We start from the raw sequence: 12,941 nt of genomic DNA on the forward strand, positions 1-12,941 counted from the left end.
GGTAGTGGTAGTGGTAGTAGTAGTATTAAGTAATAATAAGGTAAGTAATTTAAAAGTAATAACCTCTCAACAGACGCATTTTCTTTTTTCTTTTATTCATTTTGATTTTTAAACATTAACAATCTTTACAGTATCAAAAAAATTTTTTTGATTTTTTTTTTACAGCACATATCGTTTCATATATCATTCCTTTTTAACAAACCAACTACGTACAACTACCACAACCAACCCTCTTTTTAGTCTGTTGCTTAACTAAAGAGTATAGCTATATCTACCATACCAACTACTTTACTTTCTTTTTATTTGTGTACAACAACTATAAAACTTACAACAACAAACCAGCAAAATAAAATATGGCACATTCAAGGCTGGCTTCTATCAGCTCATCAATTGCTTCTACTGCTGCCCATAATAACCACCCACAAGCAATTGGACCTTGGAAATTGGGCAAAACCTTGGGAAGGGGAGCTACTGGAAGGGTATTACTAGCTACTCATCAAACTACAGGACAAAAAGCAGCCGTTAAGGTAGTTTCCAAGTCAGAACTAAGAGAAGAAGAAGAAGGAGGAGGAGAAAAAGAAGGCCATGGCACCACCAATAATGCAAACGGCGAAGGTCAAGGATTGCCTTACGGAATCGAACGTGAAATCATTATAATGAAACTTCTTACCCATCCTAATGTTCTTAGATTATATGACGTGTGGGAAACCTCGAAAGCACTTTACTTGGTATTGGAATACGTTGAAGGCGGAGAACTATTTGACTTGTTGGTTGAATTGGGTCCCTTGCAAGAACCCGAAGCTATCAAATACTTCCGGCAAATAGTCTTGGGTACTGCTTATTGCCATGCATTGGGTATATGCCATCGAGATTTGAAACCGGAAAATTTATTATTGGATGCTCAGTTGAATGTCAAATTGGCTGACTTTGGTATGGCTGCTTTGGAAAGTAATGGCAAATTACTTGAAACATCTTGTGGATCGCCTCATTACGCTGCTCCTGAAATTGTTAGTGGGTTCAAATATCATGGAGCTGCTTCTGACGTATGGTCCTGTGGTGTTATATTGTTTGCCTTATTAACGGGGAGACTACCATTTGATGATGAAAATATTCGTAATCTTTTACTTAAAGTCCAGGCAGGAAGCTACGAAATGCCCGTGGACGAGATTAGTAGAGAAGCACAAGATTTAATCAAGAAGATGTTGGAAGTTGATCCTGCCAAGCGAATCACCACTGAGAATATCTTGAGACACCCATTATTAACTAAATACCCTTGTTCGAACGAAGATTTGATTAGTGAAAAATCATTACCACACCCAGAAACTGCTTACAAGTCACTCGGGTCAGTGAAAAATATCGATAAACAAATATTATCAAATTTGTCCATTTTATGGAATGATCGATCAGAGCAAGATATAATTAAATGTCTCTTACTGAATGGAGCAAACCCGGAAAAGACGTTTTATGCTTTGCTTTTGAGGTATAGACACTCAAGTAATGATCAGACAGGTCCAGCTACGGCTACTAAGTCGACCAGTTTTGACAACAACATCAGCAGCAAGATCGCTAGAAGTGGGTCAATAGGAAGATCGCCTGCCGGTAGAAAACGCACCAGTCAGATTAGTGTGTCAAGGCCAACCTCGTTTCAATACAAAAATGGATTTGGATCAAGTGGAAGTAACAACAGGAATGCCCTTGCCAGGCTATCCGCAGCATCGTCGGTCAATAATTCGCCGAGAAAAGTTATTAAGAAGAGACAGTCTTTTGCCCGTTCTCCATCGGGTTCACCAACCAAACCTAAGCAAAGACAGCAGCAGCACCAGGAAAACTCAAACGTTAAAGCTACACCTCGTAATATTTATGATGACATTATTCAATCTCAGAGCACACAATCAGTTCCACCTTCGTTGCCTTCAAAAGACTCGTATTACGCTGAGCAACCATCAGGTTTACCAAAGTTAGCAGAAAATCCAGTGGTTGATGAATCACCTAACTTGTTACAATCAGCTAAGGTATCCACATCCAAACGGTCTTCAATGGTAAACAAAAATAACAATAATAATAGCAAAAGAATGTCAAAGAGAAGGTCAATACGTGCCTCCATGACAGCTGGGTTGAAAAGGAATTCTATAACAATGAAAATGTTGTCAGTCTATACCAAATTAGCTGGTGAAGACGATTGGGAGTATATGGATAAACAAACCAAGAGAACCTCGGCTACTTTTGCTGCATTGTGTGACAAAATCTTTAACCAAGAGGATTACGATAAGGATGATGAAGAATTGGCTGATCCCGAAGAATTGGAAGCTAAAGAATATGAAAGATTGATGGAAATTGAACGCAAGAAACACGAGGCTGAGCTAAGAGCACGAAAGGAGTTGGAGAAGAAAAAGAGAAGACTGAAGAGAAGATCCTTGCTCAGTTCAAGGAAACTCAGTATTATTGTAAAGGAGGACGAGGAGGAACCTCAGGACTCACACATGGAAACAATAAATGAGCAAGAAATCACCCAACCCAAACGTCAATCAAAACATTTGGGTGCTTTACGGGCTCTTTCTGAAGGACAAGCGCAATCTGATGAACTAACCATGCAAGATGTTGAGCAATTGAAAAGGAGATCAGCAAGCCAGCCGGTGAAGAAGAGGACACAGACCCCGATATTGACTAGGCGACCTGTTTCCCGGTTAGATCCACTTTGGCAAGCCCATCATAATGAACAGATTGAAAGAGCTCAAGATGCGTTGGAGAATGAGTGGAAGGGTGGCAATAAAAAGAAGGACGAGGACGCCAAGAGTAAATCCAAGAAAAAGATCAATAGGGAGTCGATGGTTTCTGTCATGGACGATATAGTGGAGGATGATGACGGCCACCACTCGGATAAGAGAAGACCATCAAAGGATAGCTACTATGATGAGAACGAGGACTTTGAATTACCTGAGCCTGATGTTGTTGATTCAAATTTGAGTGATGAATATATGTCGGAAATTAGAAAGTCACGATTGCTCAACAGTCAAAAGAATCTCGGAAAGATTGCAAATGGTGGAGGCAATAACAATGGTCAACCTCAGACTTTGATAAGTGGTGTCAAGATACCGAATGTAACGAGAAAGTCAAGGCACTTCTCCAACTCAAACAAAAGGCTATCGGTGTTGTCGATGTATTCAACCAAGGAATCGTACCGTGATTTAAATTCAATTATTGAATCGCATACACCCGATAATGACGATGAGGAGCAGCCTCCAATACCACCCTTGCGAACTAGTTTTGCTGATAGATTGGACAAGGCTGGCTTGCCTGAGGAAGACGAAGATGGTGAAGATGGGGAGGCCCATTCGGTTATTGACTTTGACCAGCATTTGGCCGATAAGAGACATTCATACTATGATTCATCGAATAAGCGGGTATCTCGGGCCTCGACCACCAGGAGGTATAGTAAATCAGCCAGACCAGAATCGAAAGTGCCTGCATTGCCAACAGAGGACTCCGATAACACTTTTAACAGTAGGGGCGAACCAACGGGCAAGATTCATCGCACTAGGCCTTCAGATGGATCGAGTGATGCCGATGATGTTTTTGACAAGATAAAGCTACCCGACGGAAAATCGAGTAAATCGTCTATTGATGTGCTTGCTAATGGGACTTCAGCTACAGCTCATAAACAAGCTAAGCAGGGTAAACAGTCCTCCATGGTTCCTGCTGGACATGAAAACCCTCCTCAACGTGAAGCATCACAACCAATGACTAAAGTTCGTGAATCAAAACCCCATGCATCGTCTACTGCGACACCAGCTTCAGCTTCAGCACCACCTCCTCCACCACATAAGAAACCATTGGATGATAAAACCAACAATTATCCTGAACCAAATAACAAATCACGAAAGGGGTCATTTTTGAGGAAATTCTCCTGGGGATCTAAAAAGAGCGTTGATGGTGGTGGGAACAATCAACTTCCAAGCCCAGTTGAATCGCACGAAGAAAAACCCAAATCATCCTTCCTTCGTTGGTTTTCATCCTCCTCGTCATCCAACTCTGCACCACTAGATTCAGAAATTAGAAGATTTGCCACCCTTTTACCGCGTGATGAAATGATAACGGCATTATTCACATTACTCCGATCATGGTCGAATTTCGGGTTAAAAGATTTGAAGAATGATTCATTGAGTTATACCATCACCGGAGCAATATCGAAATACAATTCATTTGATTTGAAAAGTTGTAAATTTAGAATACGCGTGGCGCCCAAGGATTTGAACCAGAAATCAGAAATCATTTGTGCTAGATTGAAGGGATCTAAAGTCACCACTGATACTTTGTTTAATGAGATTGAAAAAGTGTTGGAGAAGGAAGGTGTTATGGATAAATAGATACTATAGATTATATTTAATAATAAGAGACAGATTTAGTTAAATGTATGTCTAATATTGTCAGGCACAACCACCCTTTGTTTTAATGTCTCATTTCTCTACTTATACGTTGTTTTGTTTTATGGTCTTTCTAATATATTTCCCAAACATCTTCGCAACCATGACAGAATTTAGAACAAGCAACCGATGCCGACAAGGGATAATCCGACAATCCAATCTTTTCATCAACAAACTCATCAGCAAAATTGTCTTTACCTCTAGCCATAGCCCCCACAAACACACATATACTCTCATCCTCATCCAATTTAGCCACGTAATCCTGTACTTTAACCACTTTAGCATCAAACGACAACGTAATCTTGCGGCATTTAGTAGGTAGGTGGTCAGTGATGGGGTTCTTGATCACTTTCAACAACACCTCTTTCGAATTTTCCGACCTAATACTCAACTTGTGCAACAATTGCACCATTAAACCCGAAAACCGTTTAAAAGTACGTGGAATACGTACACTAGGGTTGACTTCAATCAAGACACCGCGCGCCGTTTGGATGTACACTTGCAATTTCCCGGCTTTGTTAATGGGTGAGTCCAACAAGGTGAGCAAGCATTGGTGCGTTATGTCGGGTCTGGCTTCAGCGATATCGCGGCCCATCTTACGAAGCAAACCTTGATGATCGTCACAGTTTAGTAATGCAAATCGGTCGCCGCCGGGGCCATTGTTATGGTTAGTATTCATTTTATAGGTTTCTAAGCATGCTTGTGATAACACTACTATTAATCTCTTGGTGGTCTTGTCACGCGATGTGAGGGCGGTTGGTTGTGTTGGTATTAATGAAGCGGGTGGGACTTTGGTAGTGGAAGAAGAGGAGTTTGGTGTGGACTGAGATTGTGACTGATCTGCCTGTTTGTTATTAGTACTATCCCCATCTTGTTTTGGTGTAGCCTTTTTAGTTGTGGTGTCGGCCATTGTGTTTGTAGAAGATTGGTTTCAAAGAATTTCTGGAGAAGGAGAAAGATGCTTAGATCCATCTCAAAAGATTTTCATCCTTTTCTCTTTTCTCTCTCGATTTTTTTTTTTTTTCGTTTTCCGTTTTTGTTTATTTTTTAGCTCGCGTTAATAGATTGTAATTATAAAGATTAAGGGGGAAGAACCACTTCAGCAGGTTCTAAACCGATCTTTATTTTAGCTGGGGGTGAGAAAGGGTTATAGCTCTGTCTATGACAACTGTTATACATTTGTTTTGTACAAATATTACTCAGTCCATTAGCATCTTCAACTGTAAAAGCCCAAAGCTTTGCACTATATCACTATGCATACAAAACTAACGTTTTACTCTTTATCAAGTGGTAAGCGATTCCATCATCAATCACATATGAAGCAACAAACGAAGCTATAAAGTGTAAGTATGCTACCAGTCCAGTCACGTGATTATTTTGAAAGTTAGAGCTACAATGCATAGGCAAATTTAATCATTGCAAAAGTCATTGAATCTTAAGAATATATATACATATATACTTATGGGTTATATGTTCATCTATTACCTTGATGAAGAAGCAGAGGACGAAATAGAACCTGTGCTACTCCGCCTAAATCCTTGACCTGCTCTTGGTGGATAGCTACCATGGCCCTCAACAAATACCGCCTCTGATTCGTCCAATGGCTCGCAAGTGCACCATTCGTTTTTGGCTGTGATGTCCATTATTTCCAGGACGTGTTTCCCACATCCGGTCCATGATTTATGTTGACAGATTCCACAAATTTCGGTCTTGCACATCTTTTATGTTGTTGTAGCTTTTATGTTAAGTTGTTATGACTTTGATGAAGTATAAAAGTGAAAAGCTATCCAGAAGATGTTTTTGGTTGGGATCTTGCTGACTATTTATATATCTTTTGTTGATAGAAAAATCATTCCATATCGGAAATACCTGTACGTTTGTGTGAGTGAATTTTGACGTCTTGTAACTAAAAATAAAAGAAGAAAAGTCAGGATATAATTTAACGTTTATTTTTCCAATAGGAAATGGTACATGTTAGTAAAAGAAAAAGGAGAGATACGCAATGGACATTAATGTCCGAAGCGTAATCATATCTTTCTTTCGTCTGCGTTTTGTTTTTTTACCCCGAGGAGTCATCATAAAGCACAAGACATTATATGTTATTACACAAAAGTATGAAAACTTCCCTTGATCCATTTCGTTTCTTTTTTCTTAAACGATTTTTTCCGTTGTGTAGTTTCAGAAAACACACACGCAACAACAACAGAATCAACTGGATATAAATAATGCATTTACATCATACTCGGAGTCAGATAGAACCTCCCATTGTTTGAGGTTGTTGTTGTAAGGCAAACGTCATAGTCATTGACACAATAAGCAACGACTCGACTCAAAAATAAACGAAAAGTGAGTTTCACTTTGTATAAAAAACTCTTCGTTTCCTAATTTCTCCTATCTTCGCCAAAAAGAACCCACTTTTTATAGATCTAACTCTCCTTCTATCTCCATGTTTAGATTCACTAAAGGAGGCTAATTTTCTGGGGTTGTACCAGGAGAGATATGCTTGCATTGCATATGCACAATGAGGAAAAAAGATAGTGAGTGTAACTCACAAAAAAATCATGCCATATTATAGTTAGTTAGCCTTTTGCACTATAGATATGCACATATAGTATGTGTTTTCGCGTCTTTGTATGTGAGGTGGAAGGAGGTGAGTTGGTTCTTTGTAGTACGCGCAGTCCATAGTGTCCACATGCGTCGGTTCTTCTGTATCACTGTCTTGGAAGTTACACAATTCCTCGGTAGAACTTACATTTATTCCTTCTTGTTTTCTTTTTTTTTCTATTTTTTTAGTGTCAAATTGTTGCCAAAAGTTGAAAGAATGATAATTTCATGAAAGTTGTATGCTCTCAATTTCGAAAATCATATTTTTACTGTAAAGGTTTCAATCGCAGTCATTCAATAAATGGGTCTTTTCCAACTTGTTGATATAGCTTACTGATGGCAAAAATGACAAGTTAATGTCATTTTAGATACAGATTATACTAATGTATACATGAGGGCAATATAAGGGACTCGATTTGCGTTGGGCTACATTTATGTCGCATGTCACGTCAATGATTAAGACACGACACTAGACCACACAAAGTTGACTATTCTAACCGCAATTTCCATTACACGTCCCGCTTCAAAGATGATCAATGAGTTTGATTATAGCGATCTAGAGTAATAGACTCTACCAGCTAAAGAGAATAACTTGGAGAATCCCAATAAAACGTAATCAAAGATATACATACATTACACACACAGATACCATCATACACCCATATAGAAAGAAAAGTGCCACACGAAAACATACCCTTGTAACACTCAATTACCTCAGCAATGGCATCGATGCTTAGCCACTCACATTTGAAACAAACAGTACATTAAACGCAAAATAGGACAGTACAAAAACATAAAGTAAGTCATTATTTATCATCTCTAAGCACATCCACCCTGTTGGGAACGATGGGCTTCAATAAGATCATTATCCTCCATATCCAAATCATCAGGCGTGTGTTTAGGATCAATTCTCGTACCATCAAATAAAAACCGCAATGAACTTTCATCTCTCGATTGTTTTTTGCAAAATGCTTCTATAATCTTCTTCATTGGCGTAGATCGTTTAACCTTAAAGTAAACTTCACCATTTCCATCACTTACCCTTATATTAATACGGTTCTTGGCATCTTCCAGTTTTTCTTCTTTTGGTTGTTCTGAATTGCTTTTAACAACTTCATCTCCTGCGCTGGTTGCTTCTTCGCCTGTGGTTGGTGAGAGGGTAGCTGGAGCAGCGGAGTCACCTGCATCTTGGTTATTGTTGTTATTGTTACTGAAGTCGTGTTGTTCGAGGTCTGACATTGTTTGATGATAGTTGTTCTGTTGGTAGTGTTGTGAGTTAGATTTTGTTTTGTTTGTTGTTTTTTTGGAAGGTTCTTTTTTCAATTTTTTTTTTCGTCACGTTCTTTTTATTGTTTTATTGCCACCAAAAATATATATATATATATATATATATAGGTTTGAAGACAAGACACCGCACGACACGACACTGCACGACATTACAATACACGTCTCCTTCTCAATGATCATTTTGGCTTATACACATTGTAACAACTAATCGATCACAATATGAGACCTTAACACGTGGAGAGTACAGCTAGAGCAGACACACACTGCCAAGTCAAATAGTTGTCTAAGCCAGCCAAATCACTTTCTTCCCATACCAGCACTAGGTAACTTCCCACAAGTACAAAAACTTATCATTAAATGATAATGGCACCCATTGTAATCAGACTATAATACTGTGTACCCTATCTACTTATATCGCTCCTGAAAGTACCTCTTTCCTGCATCTTTTATTGTCGGCTGATGTATAACAACAAATGTGTTTCAGAATTTCTCGCTTGTAACAAAACCAATCGACGTTTCAGATTTTGCAACCAAAAAAAAAAACAAATTCAACAAAGATAATAAATACCGCTTCGATTCCTTGAACAGGAAAGGTTGCCTAAGAAAGACATAAGGTTTACTTGATCCAATAGTAACGATGCTGCGAAACTATTTGGACTTTTTTGAAAGGTCTACTCAAGTCTACCTCAACCAATACACTATCTTACTATTCTTGATCATTATTAAACTATTGCTATTAAGAAACTCATTAATTAATACGATATCCAAACAACTAATAGATGACTCAACTTGTGCTGATGATACGGTACAACCAGCCTTAAATGCATTACATAATATGGTTTTCGACAATATTTCCAAACTACAGTATTCAGGAATTGTCTTTATCGTTCTCATCATCAAGACTATACGCGAATTAACAATCTTTTATATTGATTTATTCTTGGGGACTTATGTGTGTTTACTCAATGCAGTGATTAAGGGGACTGCCGAATTTGCCTTTGATGCCAGTGAAGCCGTCATCCAAGCGGTTAATGTCACCATAGTCGAAGCAACCAATGGAATCGAGGAAGGATTGCAGGGGCTCTCGACATTGCTCAATGATGTAGCTACTGGGTTTGAAGCAATTAAAAACATCTTCACCGGTGTCAGCAATGGTGATGGTGAAGCAGGTTCATATGAACAAAAGATTAATATTTCACTAGGGGCTTTAAAGGACAAAATTGCCATTCCTGGCTCAGTTTTAACCAAGATTGAAGGGGCCAGAAATGTCAGCATGAACGAATTGGAAGATATGAATAACGAAACCCAAAAATTGATTGAAACTCCATTCAATTTGATTATAAACAAGCTACAAGAAATTGAATTAGACAATATGACAAAGAGCATTACTATTAATCCCATAAATGTTAAAGATGATTGTTTGAAAACAATTGATCAAATCAAACACACTCAAGATAATTTAATCAAATTTGTGGAAACTACTAGCAAGTATCTTTTCATCATAATGGTTTTTGTCCTAGCTGGAAGTATAGCATATGCGTGGTACGTGGAACGCCGACAATGGAAACGGAAATCGAAATTCATTAATGAGGCAGGGATTGATAATGAAGTTCAGTTCCGTAATCAAGAGAATATATACCTGAACTTCTTAACTTACACTTTGATTAAATGCATGGGATTGAATGTGAACAACAGACTTATTTGGATTATAAGTTACATGTCGAATAAACTCGCCCGCAACATTCTCATATTTGGAACTTTGGGTCTACTCGCAGCCATTTTACAATTGATTTTAGTAAGTTATGTTCGTGACGAATTGCACAGGCAAATTATCGACCTACCGGCAAACTCCAACTCCATTTCAACGACATCATACATCAGATCAGTCAATGAATATATCAACACCACTCAAGGTAACCTAAATGAAGAGCTATTCGGTGAGATCAGAGAGACGGCTATCAAGGTCAATTCAACAATTGGCGAATTTGTCGATAATTTGGATTCAGCAATCACTGATATTTTCGGGGCAACTTCTATCCTCGCCTCGGCGGTGAATACTGTTGTTTATTGCACAGTTGGCCGTAAATTGCTTAAATTGGAACAAGGATGTACTTGGTTATACGAAAACTTACAAATCAACATTCCCATGATTTCAGAAAATTCCCAAAGTGATTTACAACTGATTAAATTATTACAACCAGAGAGCATACTAACAAAGTTGGATGCCTTGATTGGGTATTATATGAAATCGATCATGTTGGAGCTATATGTGGCATTGTCTTTCTTGGGCATGTGGTGCTTGCAATTACTCATTGGATTTGTTTTGTTGCTAACTCGACATCGTGAATCCCAATCGGATGAGCAAGTGGTTAACGAGAAACGTAGCTGTGGGTATTTCCAAGATACGAGGAAATTTGAAATTAGTAGTCCTCGACCATTAAGTCAAGAACAATTGGAAAATTATCCATACCCTTTATCTAATCCCCATGCTTATTTTCCTCACACTACATCCAGCTACTATCCGACACCACTGCCAAAGACTTAGTTCACAAAATATCACGATGTATATGTATATATAAATGTATACTTCAATCTACAAAAACAATAGTAGCCTAAATCACACTTTTCCAACTCCTCCGCTCTTTTTCTTTCACCTCTCCACTACTTCTTTATAGGAGCCGGTTTCTTCCAATAATATTGCTTATGAGTCCGCCTACATGATCTCAACCCGCCATGGCCTTTAACATTCGAAACCAAGTTTTGTCTACCTTCATCATCATCTTGTTCCGGCATGTAATAATATTCCTCTTCCAATGGTTTCCCAGCGGCATCAGTTCCCTGACGATAAATAATGCCAATACATTTCAAATTATGTAAAATTGACCTCACTTGTAAAAGAGAGAGTTTGGAAGTTGCTGCCGAAATTGTATTCAAAAAAGATGCTGGGGTTGAACTTAGGCGCGAAAATGCCAAGTGATTGACGAGGATGTTTTCAATTTCTGACAAGTTGGGTAATGATAATGCGGAATTATCGAGCTCAGGGGTTTGTTGGCGAGTAATCTGTTTCTTTCTCTTTTTTATCATTGGCTCCTGCTGGTGGGCGTCGCTGCTGAAACCTTTCCTCTCATTGGTTACATGTTTATCAAGCTTATGACGGTTCGTGTTGGTTGTTGTCTTTTCCGTATGGGGCTCTGCTGACGATGCTCGTCTGAAGCTGTTACCACTATTATCGGTATTGGTAACATCAGTCAAGACCATATTCAGAGGGTTTGACAAACTGCGTTTATGAGGTGATGGTTCTCCATCAACTTTATTGGAATAAATGTCGAATTGTACCGTTTTACCAGGTTGGGGTTGTCTTAATTTAATCAGATGGTGTTTACTTGGAGTTTGATAATAATCATCCTCATCCTCTTCATCACGAGCCACTTGTTCACCACGATTCATGTTCATCTCTTCTTCTCCTTGTTTTGGCGATGATTGCATCATTGTGATTGAATCGGTTTTAGGTTTTGATGGAGTTTGAGGTACCGAACTGCTCAAAATCTTATTCAAGGGTGTCAAATCGTGATCAGTACCGGTCTTGTGTATGTGTGAGTTGCCAATATTCTTAATCAAGACCAACTCTTCATCATCAGTCAATTCCTCATCATTATCAGTCAATGGTTCGTCAACATCCATGGGGTTTAACAACACCACCAGTTTCGAAATCTCCAATAATACATTTTCAAATCTACGGGGTAGGGTAACCAGTTCACCTTTATGAATATAAAACTGGGAATAGTCAGTTGCCAATTTGATTGAATCGGAAAGGCTCTTATTTGTTGATAATGGTTCACCAGTGGTGTTTTCAATAACAATGTAATCATTCTTGTTGCTGGGTTTTGCGTAAACAAAGCAGGTTTTCGGAATCACTATTCCCATTCCATTTGCACCAACACAGTTGATAACCATTTGTTGTGGAGTATAGTTGATTCTAACATGAGCACGCGAAATAAATGAATCCTTAGCATTTAAATTGTATTGACAAGTTTGAGACGATCTACCAATGGCAAACTCACCATGATTTGACAAAAATGGGATTCGTAATATTGAAGTATCCGATTTTAAAATATTAAAGTTCTTATTAATAGCAACTGTCCGCTTTTTATTGATGTTGTTGATGTCTTTGTTTTGCCTACTTGTGGTAAATTTGCCTCCCTCAACACCAGCCTCCTCCCTTGCAGGCGATGATGATCTAAATAATGATGATGATGGGTTTGGCGTAGGATACTCAACAGTACGTGATTGTCTCGAGTTGTCTTCCAACGACTGTGGTTTCTTTCCATTTGTTAATGCGAATGGATCTTTGTTATGATGAAGGAGCACCTCTTCAGCATCGTGCAATGGTGAAGATGGTGGGAATTGATAATTGGCATTTGACATTGCTAGTGTAACACTGTTGCTGTATGCTATCAATGTTGAGTTGTGTTTTTAAAGTATTACAATTTAATTTGTTTTGACTTGGTTCAAAAAGTGCTGCGTGTGTCTAGGACATAGTTGTGTGTTTATACTTCCACAAAGCGCAATCTCGTGTTGTTTACATTTTTGCAACCACCGCGTACCTTTGCACTACTTTTTGAACATTAG

At 38.6% G+C, this 12,941-nt stretch overlaps 5 protein-coding genes across 5 annotated transcripts; 2 read left to right on the plus strand and 3 right to left on the minus strand. All coding sequences in view use genetic code 12, as the record gives it.

Annotated features, from left to right (window-relative positions):
- Positions 1–353: 353 nt before the first annotated feature.
- Positions 354–4,364, plus strand: GIN4 (protein kinase; the record flags this gene model as incomplete). Its single annotated transcript, XM_051812934.1, has 1 exon — positions 354–4,364. The coding sequence occupies one exon, from the start codon at positions 354–356 to the stop codon at positions 4,362–4,364; it is 4,011 nt and encodes a 1,336-aa protein (XP_051673395.1).
- A 130-nt stretch (positions 4,365–4,494) lies between these two features.
- On the minus strand, positions 4,495–5,331 carry NEP1 (18S rRNA pseudouridine methyltransferase; the record flags this gene model as incomplete). Its single annotated transcript, XM_051812936.1, has 1 exon — positions 4,495–5,331. The coding sequence occupies one exon, from the start codon at positions 5,329–5,331 to the stop codon at positions 4,495–4,497; it is 837 nt and encodes a 278-aa protein (XP_051673396.1).
- A 2,513-nt stretch (positions 5,332–7,844) lies between these two features.
- Positions 7,845–8,264, minus strand: SMT3 (SUMO family protein; the record flags this gene model as incomplete). The annotated part of the gene is made up of 1 exon (XM_051812937.1): positions 7,845–8,264. One exon carries the CDS (start codon positions 8,262–8,264, stop codon positions 7,845–7,847), a length of 420 nt encoding a protein of 139 aa, XP_051673397.1.
- Positions 8,265–8,949: 685 nt separating this feature from the next.
- PRM1 (pheromone-regulated protein) lies at positions 8,950–10,857 on the plus strand (the record flags this gene model as incomplete). Its single annotated transcript, XM_051812938.1, has 1 exon — positions 8,950–10,857. One exon carries the CDS (start codon positions 8,950–8,952, stop codon positions 10,855–10,857), a length of 1,908 nt encoding a protein of 635 aa, XP_051673398.1.
- Positions 10,858–10,973: 116 nt separating this feature from the next.
- Positions 10,974–12,737, minus strand: TOS4 (Tos4p; the record flags this gene model as incomplete). Its single annotated transcript, XM_051812939.1, has 1 exon — positions 10,974–12,737. The coding sequence occupies one exon, from the start codon at positions 12,735–12,737 to the stop codon at positions 10,974–10,976; it is 1,764 nt and encodes a 587-aa protein (XP_051673399.1).
- Positions 12,738–12,941: the final 204 nt, after the last annotated feature.

Source organism: Candida margitis (assembly GCF_024628925.1).
Source record: "Candida margitis strain CBS 14175 chromosome Unknown scaffold20, whole genome shotgun sequence".
Taxonomy (NCBI): domain Eukaryota; kingdom Fungi; phylum Ascomycota; class Pichiomycetes; order Serinales; family Debaryomycetaceae; genus Lodderomyces; species Lodderomyces margitis.